Source organism: Salpingoeca rosetta (genome assembly GCF_000188695.1).
Source record: "Salpingoeca rosetta unplaced genomic scaffold supercont1.24, whole genome shotgun sequence".
Classification (NCBI taxonomy): Eukaryota; class Choanoflagellata; order Craspedida; family Salpingoecidae; genus Salpingoeca; species Salpingoeca rosetta.
Window position 1 is genome coordinate 852,926 of NW_004754910.1, and position 12,500 is coordinate 865,425.

The 12,500-nt window shown below is 54.7% G+C and overlaps 5 protein-coding genes across 5 annotated transcripts in view; 2 read left to right on the plus strand and 3 right to left on the minus strand.

The window, feature by feature from the left end:
• PTSG_08683 (uncharacterized protein) overlaps positions 1-1,219 on the minus strand; it is a gene marked incomplete at its 3' end in the record, with an annotated part of 7,018 nt that extends 5,799 nt beyond the window's left edge. Inside the window, exons 1-4 of the mRNA XM_004990417.1 lie at positions 1,026-1,219; positions 715-802; positions 408-499; positions 163-226 (exon numbers count right to left, since the gene is read on the minus strand). Of these exons, the coding sequence (XP_004990474.1) occupies positions 163-226; positions 408-499; positions 715-802; positions 1,026-1,180 (399 nt within the window). The 5' untranslated portion in view covers positions 1,181-1,219. The remainder of the gene's footprint in view (positions 1-162; positions 227-407; positions 500-714; positions 803-1,025) is intronic.
• A 32-nt stretch (positions 1,220-1,251) lies between these two features.
• PTSG_08684 (uncharacterized protein) lies at positions 1,252-3,428 on the plus strand. The gene is made up of 4 exons (XM_004990418.1): positions 1,252-2,061; positions 2,250-2,409; positions 2,592-2,709; positions 2,928-3,428. The coding sequence occupies exons 1-4, from the start codon at positions 1,363-1,365 to the stop codon at positions 2,938-2,940; spliced, it is 990 nt and encodes a 329-aa protein (XP_004990475.1). The 5' UTR covers positions 1,252-1,362; the 3' UTR covers positions 2,941-3,428.
• Positions 3,429-3,722: 294 nt separating this feature from the next.
• PTSG_08685 (uncharacterized protein) lies at positions 3,723-9,046 on the plus strand. The gene is made up of 14 exons (XM_004990419.1): positions 3,723-4,081; positions 4,524-4,649; positions 4,907-5,179; positions 5,492-5,546; positions 5,696-5,806; positions 6,162-6,240; positions 6,341-6,469; positions 6,688-6,782; positions 6,969-7,018; positions 7,212-7,352; positions 7,521-7,645; positions 7,814-7,906; positions 8,197-8,540; positions 8,841-9,046. The coding sequence occupies exons 2-14, from the start codon at positions 4,643-4,645 to the stop codon at positions 8,890-8,892; spliced, it is 1,554 nt and encodes a 517-aa protein (XP_004990476.1). The 5' UTR covers positions 3,723-4,081; positions 4,524-4,642; the 3' UTR covers positions 8,893-9,046.
• A 778-nt stretch (positions 9,047-9,824) lies between these two features.
• Positions 9,825-11,162, minus strand: PTSG_08686 (uncharacterized protein). Its single transcript, XM_004990420.1, has 4 exons — positions 11,031-11,162; positions 10,690-10,762; positions 10,335-10,429; positions 9,825-10,106 (listed from the first exon to the last, which is right to left on the minus strand). The coding sequence occupies exons 1-4, from the start codon at positions 11,073-11,075 to the stop codon at positions 10,044-10,046; spliced, it is 276 nt and encodes a 91-aa protein (XP_004990477.1). The 5' UTR covers positions 11,076-11,162; the 3' UTR covers positions 9,825-10,043.
• A 112-nt stretch (positions 11,163-11,274) lies between these two features.
• Positions 11,275-12,500, minus strand: part of PTSG_08687 (uncharacterized protein) — a gene marked incomplete at its 5' end in the record, with an annotated part of 3,286 nt that continues 2,060 nt past the window's right edge. Inside the window, 4 exons of the mRNA XM_004990421.1 lie at positions 11,275-11,449; positions 11,644-11,760; positions 11,998-12,112; positions 12,254-12,342. Coding sequence (XP_004990478.1) covers positions 11,291-11,449; positions 11,644-11,760; positions 11,998-12,112; positions 12,254-12,342 — 480 coding nt within the window. The 3' untranslated portion in view covers positions 11,275-11,290. The remainder of the gene's footprint in view (positions 11,450-11,643; positions 11,761-11,997; positions 12,113-12,253; positions 12,343-12,500) is intronic.

Here is a 12,500-nt window from a genome sequence, read left to right on the forward strand (position 1 = left end):
ACACACACACACACACACACACACACACACACACACACACACACACACACACACACACACACACGCACACACACGCACACACACACACACGCACACACACGCACACACACACACACGCACACGAGAAGGTGAGAGCTGCAGGTGCATGTGCAAGGAACGCACCGAAAAGCCAATCTTCTTGATGATCTTGGCAAACTTGCGCGCACCGACATATGCATCCTCAGTGCTAAGAAGCATCACAAATGTACGCACACAGAGGAAGGCGAGGATGTGTGCAAATTGAACCTGGTGAGATGGCACAACTCCACAAACAAACTTGCACAATACAAATGCACACGCAAACTGCCGCGTTCATGCACACCTGCATGTATTCACAACAGCGCACACACATGTACACACACGCACACCTCTTGGCGCCGGTGCAAATGAGCTTGCCCGTGGCAAACACGAGTGCTGTGGTTCTTGGTGATCGAATCCTCATGACCACAGCAGAGAAGCGCTGCAGGCGGCAACGTGTGTGGCGCATGACAGGATTCCGCTGTCAGTGTTACTGATGCCACAATGCATACGAAACCCCACTCACAATGCACTCACTCACAATACCCACACGCTCACTCACACATGCGCGCACTCACACACGCACACACGCACACAAACACAACACGTACACACACACACACAATACGTACACATGATCACACGATCACATGTTACCTTTGGGGAATATTCTGCGTTTCTCACGCTGAGTGTGATGTGCTTGAGATCCAAGTGTGTTGCCAAATTGACGGTTGCCACAATGTTCCTGCAGTTGCGTATACGTGCGTGCGTGTGAATGCAAGAGTGAGAGGAAGCCGAGCACAACTGTTCGTGCCTCTCGCCACGACAACCCACCGCCCACCACCAACAACTCACCGCCCACCACCAACAACTCACCGCCCACCACCAACAACTCACCGCCCACCACCAACAACTCACCGCCCACCACCGTCGTCCCCCATTCACACACAAACAAAGGGGGAACTTACACAACCTCCGGACGCCCAGTTTGCACAAGCGCCGAGCTTGTCTCGCCTCCCGCTGCGCTCACTGCATTCCCTGTGTTGCCTCCACTCGCAACCACAGCGCCCTGCTGCTGTGCCTGCGACTGCTTTGCCTGCTGCTGCTGTTTGCGAGCGCTCATCGTCGTTGGTGGTTGTTGGTGGTTGGCGGCGTGGTTCGGTTCAATGCAATTTATGCTGTTGTGTCGCTCTGGAGCAGCCGACACCGACCTCCTGCGCGGCCCGCGCCACCACCGCCCCATATCGACTCCACACGCACGCACACACCCTTGCTCCCTCCCCTCCCCCCAAGCCAGTTGCCAGCATGAGTGACAGTTGCGACAGCTCTGATGTGGAGGATGATGATGTGGGAAAGCAAACAGTAATTCAGCAACGACAGCGGTCGGATGACCGAAGGAGGGGGAAGGAGGCTCAGGAACTGGAGAAGAGGCGGCAGCTTTTCAACCAGACGATCAAGGATGAGGACGGTAACGAGAAGCCAAAGCCGCTTGAAAGGCCGAAACGTACAGACGGATACACAAACCCCAACTCGTGCCGCCCTCCTAACGGCATGGGCCTTGCTGCGAGAATGCCACGCGGCATGTCTGGTCCAGGTTATTATGATCCAACACTATCGGACTTTCCAGTTGCCAAGAAGCCCACCAATCCCCCAAATGACAGTAATGATGGTGGTGATGACGACGGTGATGATGATGGTGGTGATGGGGACGCCAAGCGAGACCGCGAGCATGACGCCGTGCGAGGATACACAACACTGTCAGAACCGCCCAAGACCGAGACGAGTGATGGCTCGCCAGGCCAGAACAAAGAGTGGCTTGTGGATGCGGCTTGTGACGTGGAGGCACTGCTTGCTGGCAAGGCTCCTGGATCATTTGTGTTCTCTCTTGAACGGTTTCCAACGAACGAACAACGGCAGAACCCGAACTTTTCTCAGCTTCTTCTCTGTGTTGTAGACGATGACGGGCAATTCGGAAGCTTCAGCGTCAGGCGCATCAAGTTGCAGGTACTGTTTTGTGTTGGTTGCTTGGTGCATGCTTGTGTTGGTTGCTTGGTGCATGCTTGTGTTGGTTGCTCGGTTGTTTGTGTTTGTACATGCTTGTGTTCGGTTGTGCAAGCTTGTTTGTTTGTTCGTGTTTGCTGTCGACTGACATGACATGCGCCGGTTGTGTGCCCTGTTTTCGTGACCTTTAGGATGACAGCACCATGTTCGTGCTTGACGAATTCCGGATGGTTCAGCACGAGAGCGTGAGCGGCATTATCGCCCGCTTCAACGCCAACGACAAGTTGGCCAAAACGTTCCACGAAGAAACCGAGTTCAAGCTCATCGACCCTTATGGAACAATTCCCGACGGTGAGTGGGTGAGTGGATGTGGATGTGGATGTGCGTGTGTGTGTGTGTTTGTGTATGTTGTGTGTTGTTTGTGTTGTGTGCATTTGCTTGTGTGCTCGCGTTGGCGTTCGCTTGCTTGTGGATTCACTTTGCACGTGCACCCTGCTGGGCACTTGTAATGCGCTCTTGTTGTGTGTTTTCAGGCGAGAATGTGGTCAACAACTGCGTCATTCCGGAGGAAGTTGACTCGGACGAGCTCGAAGAAGTTGTCGCCTGGGCACAGGAAGCGGAGGCACTGGCCACCCAACATGTCCTTCCCCGGTGAGATGGCTGCGGTGTGTGTGTCTGTGTGTCTGTGTGTCTGTGTGTGTGTGTGTGTGTGTGTGTGTGTGTGTGTTTGTGTGCATGTCTGTCTGTATGTGTTTGTCTGTGTATGTACGACTGCTACGTTCTCTGCTGCTGGCTCCAACATGCGCTCGTTGTGCTCACTCACTCACACACTCACACACACACACACACACAAACACGCGCACACACAGGGGGCAAAGTTAAATGAACACCACGCCACGCCATGCCACCCAACCAACCACCCAACCAACCAACCAACCAACCACCCATTTCCACACGAACACACACACACACACCTTGCCTTGCCTTGCCTTACCTGTTCCTATCCTCCTGTGCATCCGTTACAGTTGTATCATGCTCCACGTTGCTTGTATCGCTCCATCGCTCGCTCGTCTTGTTCAGTGTTGTTATTTTTCATGGTCATTGCCATACGCGCGCACGCACACACACGCACGCACGCACGCACGCACACACACACTTCCCTCGCTCACTTCCCTCTCGTCCCTCGCTCGCGCTGCCTCTCCCCTCTCTCCTGCCTTCACAAGCACACCAGCACACCACACCATCTTGCACACAACCAACGGCCAAACACAACACACACAATTTTCTCCGCGAACCAAAACGCGACCCCCCAACCACTGCTGGTCTGTGTGGCGAAAGTTAACTGGAATCATACATAAACATTACCACAATTTAAATAATCTGTTTGTTTGTTTTTCCCCCCTTGCTTGCTTGCTTGCGCTTCTTGCACAACGACGACAACCCGCAAAACAGGCCTCGCACAATCGCCCACAAAACAGTCAGCAAAGTCGCACACCGCCTTGATTGCTTCTGCGCAAGCGCAAAACAACGATTTCGTTGCTGTTTTGCTGTGCTTTTTGCTTCTTGCCCTTGCTTTTTTTTTTTTCGTTGGTTTTGTTGTGTTTTGTTTGTTGTGCTACTGACGAGGGGGAGGGCAACAAGGGGGGTGGTCACTTTGTGTTTGCCCTTGTTGCTTCGTGTGGTTGTTTTGCAGTTTTGTTTTGGTGTTTTGCTTTGCTTTTCGCCTTGTGTGCGCGCGCCCGAAGAAGAGGCAGAAGGCCTCGATCGCCTTGTTTTGGCTTTTCGCTTGCTTCCTTGCTGTTTTGTGCTTGTGGTGTGTCTATTTTGTTGGCCACCACTCCCTCCCTCCCTCCCTCTCTCTCCCTCACACCGTCTTGCGTGTCTTGTTCTTCGACCGTGAGTGAAGTTGTGACACGCGTTGACGTGACTGTCCTTCTTTTCGTGTTTGCGTGCCTGTTGCGTCGTCTCCCCAGCGACTGCGTGGGAGCCAGTTTACGCTCACGAGCCAGCTCCAGCACGCAATGTAAGTCGCCAAAGCGGTTCCTCTTCTTCTCGTCTGGCTGTTGTGGCTCTGCCTTTGCGGAGTACACGGTGCACGCGGTCGAGCCACTCGCCACAGATCGCTTGCTCCCAGTGCTCCGCCCGCCGTGCCGTCTACAGCCAGGCACACACACACACACACACACACACACACACACACACACACACACACACACACACACACACTGCTTGCGCTTGCACTTGCGTGCCACTGCCAGCTCCAATCTCGAGCGCGTGTGTGGTGGTGCCTTCGTCACCCTGCCTCACTGATTACCCAAGCAGCTTATGGGAGCGTGCGCGTGCGTGTGTGAATGGATGTCCTTTGTCGTCAACGTGTGTGGTTGCCACATCCATATCCCCTTCCCCCACACCGCACACCGCACCAAATCGACCATCTCTCATCTCCATCTTGCTCCTGGTTGCAGATTGCCCACCACACCATAGTAACCTTCCTCCAGATTCGATTCGCAGCAGCTCGATCCAACACAAGCAAGCAGCACGCAACACAACACACACGCCAAAAGTACAACCCACACCAACCAATATGGAAGGTGAGCTGAGCAGAATGTGTGGGGAGTAAGGGGAGGGGCGGAGGAGGAGTGCATCGTTTGGGAAGAGAGAAGGGCCAGCCACAAGGAAACAAGTACGGGGGGGGAACAAGCCAGTGGGGCGTATGTATCACTTGTCGTGGCATTCCTTACTTTGACACCAGTGAGTGAGTGAGATTGAAGCAAGCCCACGCTGCCGACTGACTGACTGTTGTGTATTGTCTGTCCATACATGCTGTTCTCCGCCTGTGCGGTTGCAGGTGATCCGGCAACAAAGGCTGTGCCCGCCACAACAACAACAGCAGCACCACCAACGGCCACCCCAGCCACCACAACAAACGCCGTGACGCCAACACCCGCTGTTCCCCAGCCGGCAACACATGCTCCCCAGCCAACAAACCCGAAAATGCAGCGCGTGTCGCCTGCAGATGACCACCAGTCCATGCAGTCTTCGCAGTCGTCTGGCACCCTGGACAGCAGCGCAGACACGCCAGAGCCCCGCAACAACCTCATCATCAACTACCTGCCACCATGTACGGCGAATACCTTTGCAGGGGAAGGGAGGTGGAGGAAGTGTGGAGGAAGGGCAGGTCAAAGGGGTCCCAGTCGAGCGTGTTGCTGCTTTGTGTGTTGCTTTGGCTTGCTGGACTGATTGTTGGTGTGTGTGTGTGTGTGTGTGTGTGTGTGTGTGTGTGCGTGTGTGTGCATGTGTTTACTTGGTGGTACCTCTCACCGTGTTAACGGCTTGCCTACACTCACCACCCCCTTGTCTTCACTCACGTCCTTGCCTGTGCCTGCACTCCCTCCCCTCTCCATGGTCATGGTGCTTTCGATTGATTGGCCAGCTGTGACGGAGAGCGACCTTCGCGAACTCTTCAAGCCCTTTGGAACCATCAAAGCGTGAGTCTTTGCTTGCATGCAGAGGCGTTGAAGACCTGCGATGCTTTAGCTTCGAGCTGTGGACGTGCGGAACGCGCACAACAATGGGGTGTCCAAGTTGGCTGCTGTTTCACCTCCACACGCTGCTTGTCCCCTTTGTTCGCCTCCAGGATCAAGATCATGACGGACCGATACACGCACAAGAGCCTTGGCTATGGCTTTGTTGAGTTTGAGACCGCCGAGGAGGCTGCCCGCGCCATCCAGGCCATGAACGGCCGCCAGTGAGTCGTTGAGTATGGCGGAAGGGGGGCTAAGTAAAAAAGAGCGTGGGAGGTGCAGGTGTCTGCTGTTGTGTGTGCGATGTCATTGGTTGCTCGCCCTGCTTGTTCTGTTTGCTGCTTGTTCTGTTTGCTGCTTCCATCCATCCTTCCTTCCTTCCCTCCATCCTTCCTTCCTTGCTTCCTTCCTTCCTTCCATCCTTCCTTCCTTGCTTGCTTCCTTCCATCCATCCTTCCTTCCTTCCTTCCTTCCTTCCTTCCTTCCTTCCTTCCTTCCCTCCCTTGCTTTGGAACCTGTTTGGTCTTGCCCCCGCCTCCCCAACCTACTCACCCCGTTTCCCGTATTCGTCTGCCACAGGTACATGAACAAGCGCCTGAAAGTTTCGATTGCTCGCCCCTCCAGCAGCTCCATCACGGGCGCCAACCTCTACATCAAGGTCGTGCCTGCAGGCAACAGCGTGTTGGGTGTGGGCGTGGCTGGAAAGTGGCGTTTTGCTCACAACTCTCCGTACTTTCATGTGGCTATGACCCTTACAGAACCTTCCACGGACCATCACGGAGGACCAGCTCCGCGCCATCTTCAACCCGTTTGGCGAGATCATCTCTGCTCGCCTGCTCTACGATGGGGACGTTCCAAAAGGCATTGCATTCGTCCGCTTTGACAAGGTGACTGATTCGTTGAGAAGCGACGAAAGAGGACGAGAGGCGTTTGTGTTGGGGTGAAGGTGCTGTGTGATTGCTGCTGCTGCTGCTGCTGTTGCTGCTGCTGCTGTTGCTCCTGCTGTTGCTCCTGCTACTGCTTTGCTGCTTTTCCCACCTGTGCTAGCCACGCTCACACACAGACAACTAAACTTACACACCCCATCGCCATCACCACAATGCAGCGCGCTTGTGCTGAGCGGGCAGTTGCGGAGCTGAACAACACCGTCCCTGCCAACTGCTCCCAGCCAATTGCCGTCAAGTTTGCAGATACCAACAGGTGTGTATTTCTGCAGGTGTATTCGTGTAGTGGTGCGAGCGAGCACGTGATTGCACCGTTCGTCTTGTAGCTGTGCATGGGGGCGGTGGCGGTGTGCCTGTTCATGGGGGTGGGGTGCTCGGGTCATCGTTCAGCTCACCCGTTCAGCTCGCCGCACGAACCCTGCGTTGTCCCTCACGTCACCAGGCGCAGCCGCGCCCCATCAGGCTCCTCTGCAGGCATGCATCAAGGAAGCAGTACGTATCACACACCAACGTTCACATAAAATGCCTGCAAGCAAACCAAGCAACCCAAGCCAATGGTTTCATAATTTCGCGGTGCTTTCCTTGTGACCTTGTGGAGGCGACTGTTGCCAAATTAATAAGGAATGCTCACGTCGCTCCTGCCTACGCCACGTGTTGTCTTCACCGTTCCTTTGTTTTTCAACAGTGATGGCATACCCGTCCATGCCCATGCCCTATGGTGGCGGGTTCCAGCAGCCGCAGCCGCAGCCGACGATGGCTCCGCTCCAGCCGGGATTCGTGCCCATGTCGCCCGACATGCTCCCGCCCTCCGCCCGCACCCCATACGGTGAGAAAGGCTGTCAGTATGTGAGTGTGTGTGTGGGGGGGGGAGGGATGAATGTGTGGGGATGATGCAATGATCCCTGCATCCTTGGTGGTGTGCCTTGCACGTGGCTAACTTTTGCTTTTGCTTTTGTTTTGGTTTTGCTTGCATGCACGCATCTTCCGTGTCCAGGCTACTGCCTGTTTGTGTTCAACCTCCCGCCTTTTATGGACGAGGACGGCTTTGCTCGGCTCTTTGCCAACTTTGGTGGCGTCGTGTCCGCCTCCATCTCCCGCAAGTCGCTCAGCCAGGCCAGGGTACGTCGCGGTCTTGAGTGCATTGAGAAGGGGGGGGGGGGTGCGCTTAGCTCTGTCGTGACCCTACTTCCTCGCATGTTGTGGAGCCCCGTGCTGTTTTCAGCTCTTGGTCGCCTTTCCCCTTCTCACCCCGTGATCACCACACCACCACCGCCTCGGCTGTGACAGCGTTATGGCTTTGTGACGATGCGTGACTTTGGTGAGGCCGCCACCGCCATCCAAAACCTCAACGATTACGACGTCTTCGGCTACCGGCTCAGCGTGAGTGTGTGTGTGTGTGTGCGTTTGGGGGGGGGGAGGGTGTGTGTGTGTGTTTTGGGAGGGGGAGGGCGAGGGGTGTCAGTGTGTGCGAATGTGTATGTGGTATCATGGTTCTGTTGCGTGGTTGTTCTGCGCGTGCCTGTCTCTTAACCTGCCTCACTCACTCACTCACTCACTCACTCACTCACTCACTCACTCACGCACTCACGCACTCACGCACGCACTCACTCACTCACGCACTCACGCACTCACGCACGCACTCACTCACTCACGCACGCACACACAAACAGGTGTCGTTCAAAAGCAACCGGCGGAATTCGCGCCACGGACACCCCAACTCGCACGCTGCACACCACGCCATGGCGCCGCCCCCACCGCCACACATGTACATGGGGCCATACGGGCATCCAATGGCCATGCCACCACACCAGATGCAGCTGCCCATGCAGATGCAAGGCCAGATTCAGGGCATGCAGGTGCAAGGGTTGCAGGCTATGCAAGGCCAGGCTCCCATGGCCATGCAAGGCCAGGGTCCTATGGGCATGGCAGCACCGCCACCGCCCCCTCACCATCACCAGCAGCAACAGCAACCGCAGCAGCAGCAGCATATGCAAGGCGTGCCAACCAGCATCCCGTGAGTCATTTGGAGGGTAGGGGCTTGTGTTTTTCGGAGTAGGGCAGATGTGTGTGCGTGCGTGTGTCTGTGTCTGTGTCTGTGTGCGTGCGTGTGTCTATGTGCGTGTGTATGTGTGTGTGTGTGTGTTTGCCTTTTCAAGTGCCACGTGAGTGTGGTAGGGAGATGAAGGAAGAAGGTGCATGCCAGCAGACCACTCATTAGCTTATCTATGTTCTGACGCGTGTTGTGCAACTTCTCTTTTCCATCCTTTTCCATCCATCCATCCATCCTTCCTCTTCTTCCTCTTTCTTGTTGCAGTACCGCCTACTCACATGCGGGTGCGCTTGCAGCCTCAGCGTCGCTGATGTGATGATGCACGGAGGCAGACCCCCATACTGAAGCGATCAAGACAACAACCAACCACCAACCACCAACCAGCACAATCCTTACTAACCCCTGTGCTGTGGAAGTCATCCGCGTGGACACGTGCGCGATGTTCCACAACAACAACAACAACAACAACAACAACAACAACAACAACAACAACAACAAGAGACGTTTGCTCGACGGCAACTTTGCCTGTCCATCCAGCGATGTAGTCAAAAACATACAGTGCTTTCTCATGCCCCCTCCCTCTTCTCTCTCTCTTTTCTCTCTTCTCTTCTCTGCCGTGTCTTTCCTCTCTATTCCGTGTTTTTCACACTACCTCTTCCTTTCCCTCTGTTCCCTCTGCTCCCTTTCCATCACCCACTCCTCAACACAGCACACCACCATGTTCGCAGCTGCGCGGTCACACGTGTACGCAGGCGTCTCGTGTCGATGTTCACGCTTGCAGTGCGATGGTGATTGTCCTTCAGACAAGCATGCCCCCTTTCACGCACAAACACACACTCTCGCACCACCATGCCAAGCAACTTCCCCTCTCCCTGTGTCTCTCCCCTGGTACTTCTCTCTTCACTCGGAACCCCTTTGATATCACCAACCACTATGTATCAGCAGAGTGCCACCCCAGCTCGTGCTTTGTCCTTCTTCATGGCCGTTCTGCTGTTCCCCTGCGCTTGCTCCCACGTGCCACTTTTCTCCTTGTCTTGCTTCCTTGCTTCCATGTAGAAGGCCTGTTGTTGCTGCTGTTGACCCTCCCTTCCTTTCCTTTCCTCTTCCTTTCCATTTCTTTCCTTTCTTACTCTTTGTGGTTGTTCGCTGATCTCTTCTTGCTTGCTTCACACCCGCCTTCGGCGTTACTCTGCATCTATCTGATCCCACGTCTCAAAACGTAGTGTGTGTGTGTGTGTGTATGTGACTGTATGACTGTTTGTATCTTAGCGCCTGCCTCACTTTTGCCCGTTCCCTGACGCTTATACGTTGATTCGATGTGCGCACCATGTTTGTGTTCTGTGTTGTTGTGCGTTTACACCGTGCCATGAAGGAATCAAAGAAGAAATAAATGCACGCAAGTGGGTCAATGCCACCGTGTGTTCGTGTGTCTGCGTGTGTGTCTATGGAGGTGAGGGAGGCATGAGCTCAGAGCCCGAGGAACTCCGACAGTTGTTCATCTTCGATGGCTTGCATAAACTCGTCAAAGCCCTGTTGGAGAGACAGAGAGAGAGAGAGAGTGTGTGTGTGTGTGTGTGTGTGTGTGTGTGTGTCGCAGGGTTTGGAAGGGAAAGAAAAACGGGGTTGACTGGTGAGGGGCAATAAGCAAGCATGGGCTGTGGTGGCAAGCGGGCAGGCAAGCGGGCAGGCAAGCAAGCGTAAGGTTGTGCGACTCTCTCAAGCAAAGGACCACACAACATGGGCATGCGTAAAACTCACCCCCAGGTGCTTGTCATCCTTGAAAATCTGTGGCACGAGCGCCTTGTCGTCGCCCATGAGCTCTCGCATCTGCTTCAGGGCCCCTTGTTGTCTTGCTGTGAGGATAGTGGGTTGTGAGCATGTGAGGAGAGGGCGAGGGAGGACGTATGTGCGTGGTGGGGAACGTTGACGTACAGACGGGCACGCAGAGCACACGCGCATTTCAACACAGCAGTGCAGGCAAGGTCGTGTGCGCAAATGGGTGAGCGCGCGTATGTTCTTGAAACTGCGCACACACGCACACACACGCACGCACACGCACGCAGACACACGCACACACACACACGCACGCACACACACGCACTTGTTCACGCACCGACATCGATGGTTTCATACGGGATGTGCTTGCCATCAAGAGTCATCTGCATCTTCTGGATGTGCTTCTTGGTCTGTGGCCATGGTGAGCATCGAGTGAGTGAGTTCGTGAGGAAGGGAAGATGGGTGTGGAGATGCACGGGTGGATGGAGGTGGGGATGGGTGTGGGGATGATGATGGTGGATTCAGCAACCGCACACACCATGTCAGCCTGTTTGAAACACACGCACACACACACTAACAACCACACACTAACAAACACGCACACACACACACACACACACACACACACACACACACACACACACACATCACATCACATCACATCACATCACAACGCACCTCGAGGTTGCTCGAGATGGAGCTGATGTAGAGCTTCAACGGCATGTTGGTTGGTTGGTCGTGTCTCGTATCCTTCCTCCTTCCTCTTCGTCTTGCTTCTGCTTCTTCGCTTGTTTGGATTTTGAGTTTGGCGAAAATGCACGGAATCGTTGGCCAAAGCAACATGCTTGTTGGCTTCTTGGGCTGTTGCCCCTGTGTGCCTTTGCTAGCTGAACGTTTTGGTTCCATGCATGCCTTCCACGTCTCGTCATTCATCTCGTTTACTTCCCCTTGATATTGTTGGGGTGATGCTTTGGTTCATAACACAGCGGGGCACCATACCCGTCTGTCATGTTGAGGATTTCATGAAACGGCTTGCAGTCTGTGAACTTTCCCTTGTATCCATCGTCGCCAGTTTGGAAGAATGTGGCCGACGCGTTCTATGCAAGCAGCATCCGTGTGCGTGCGATATATGCGTCAGTGAGGGAGGGGATGTTTAGACTGCGTGGTACGTTGTACGGACGCACGCACGCACGCACGCACGCACGCACGCACGCACGCACGCACGCACACACGCACGCACGCACAGACATGAATGACACCACACGTCCCTCCACCACCAGTCCTGCCGCACCTGCAACTTCGCGAGGAGGTCCTTCTTAATCTGCGGGTATGTGTCCGACAAGTCCGTTGTCTCCCTTGGATCGCGCTCAATGTCGAACAAGCAGCCATCTTTCGGGCACGGCGGTGCCTGCAGGCAACAATACAATGCACAAGCAAACGTGTGTGTGTGTATGTGTGTGTATGTGTGTGTGCGTGTGTGTAGTGAACCATGCTGTGCAGCCCTCACGACAGTATTCTTGAGCACCCAAACCCTCAATTCAAACGCCCTGAGTCAACCACAACCTCCACCCTTGCCCTCCTTCGCCCTTGTCCTGCTTCACCTCTCTTCTCCACCCCCCTCTCTCTCCGCCTAACCACTGCTCACCGGTGTGATGGGCGTCTCTGGGTACGCTGGGCCTGAGTAGCCGTCGTACCTGTACTCGTTCACCAGCTTGTACCGCCCAGACAATATGGCCTTCTCGCACAGCACAATCTCCGTCCTGATGTGTGTGTGTGTGTGTGTGTGTGTGTGTGTGTGTGAACAAACCTCTCTGTTGTGTTTGTTGCACTCCACCCATCCTTGTGATCCTCACACACTGTCCGCCCCCCTCCCGACATATATACACACTCTCGTTTCATACCTTGGGGATGGCTGCTCCTTGGTGAGTGCGGGCCAGACGTTGAGACCATCTGACGGCGGAACTGCGGTTGTGTTGTCCCACGGATCAACCTGGTGGTGCGTCAACAGTTCATAAAGCGCGAGAAACATGAATGCCATGTCATTCACAACCCGCAACGCAACATGCACACAAGATAAGCAAATTGATGCGTGATGTGATGTGAACGTGCGCGACAATTGCCTTCACCCTCAGCTCTGCCTCCTTTCGC

What these genes read in the sequence shown, in the direction of transcription:
- PTSG_08684 (XM_004990418.1), top strand. Translation starts at nt 1,363, where the DNA reads ATGAGTGACAGTTGCGACAGCTCTGATGTGGAGGATGATGATGTGGGA. An exon ending in TCAGGCGCATCAAGTTGCAG is followed by an intron (nt 2,062 to 2,249) that starts GTACTGTTTTGT and finishes CGTGACCTTTAG; the next exon opens with GATGACAGCACCATGTTCGT. An exon ending in TTATGGAACAATTCCCGACG is followed by an intron (nt 2,410 to 2,591) that starts GTGAGTGGGTGA and finishes GTGTGTTTTCAG; the next exon opens with GCGAGAATGTGGTCAACAAC.
- PTSG_08685 (XM_004990419.1), top strand. An exon ending in AGGCATGCATCAAGGAAGCA is followed by an intron (nt 7,019 to 7,211) that starts GTACGTATCACA and finishes GTTTTTCAACAG; the next exon opens with TGATGGCATACCCGTCCATG. An exon ending in CTCCGCCCGCACCCCATACG is followed by an intron (nt 7,353 to 7,520) that starts GTGAGAAAGGCT and finishes TTCCGTGTCCAG; the next exon opens with GCTACTGCCTGTTTGTGTTC.
- PTSG_08686 (XM_004990420.1), bottom strand. Translation starts at nt 11,075, where the DNA reads ATGCCGTTGAAGCTCTACATCAGCTCCATCTCGAGCAACCTCGAG. An exon ending in CCATCTCGAGCAACCTCGAG is followed by an intron (nt 10,763 to 11,030) that starts GTGCGTTGTGAT and finishes CCATGGCCACAG; the next exon opens with ACCAAGAAGCACATCCAGAA. An exon ending in AGGATGACAAGCACCTGGGG is followed by an intron (nt 10,107 to 10,334) that starts GTGAGTTTTACG and finishes TCTCTCCAACAG; the next exon opens with GGCTTTGACGAGTTTATGCA.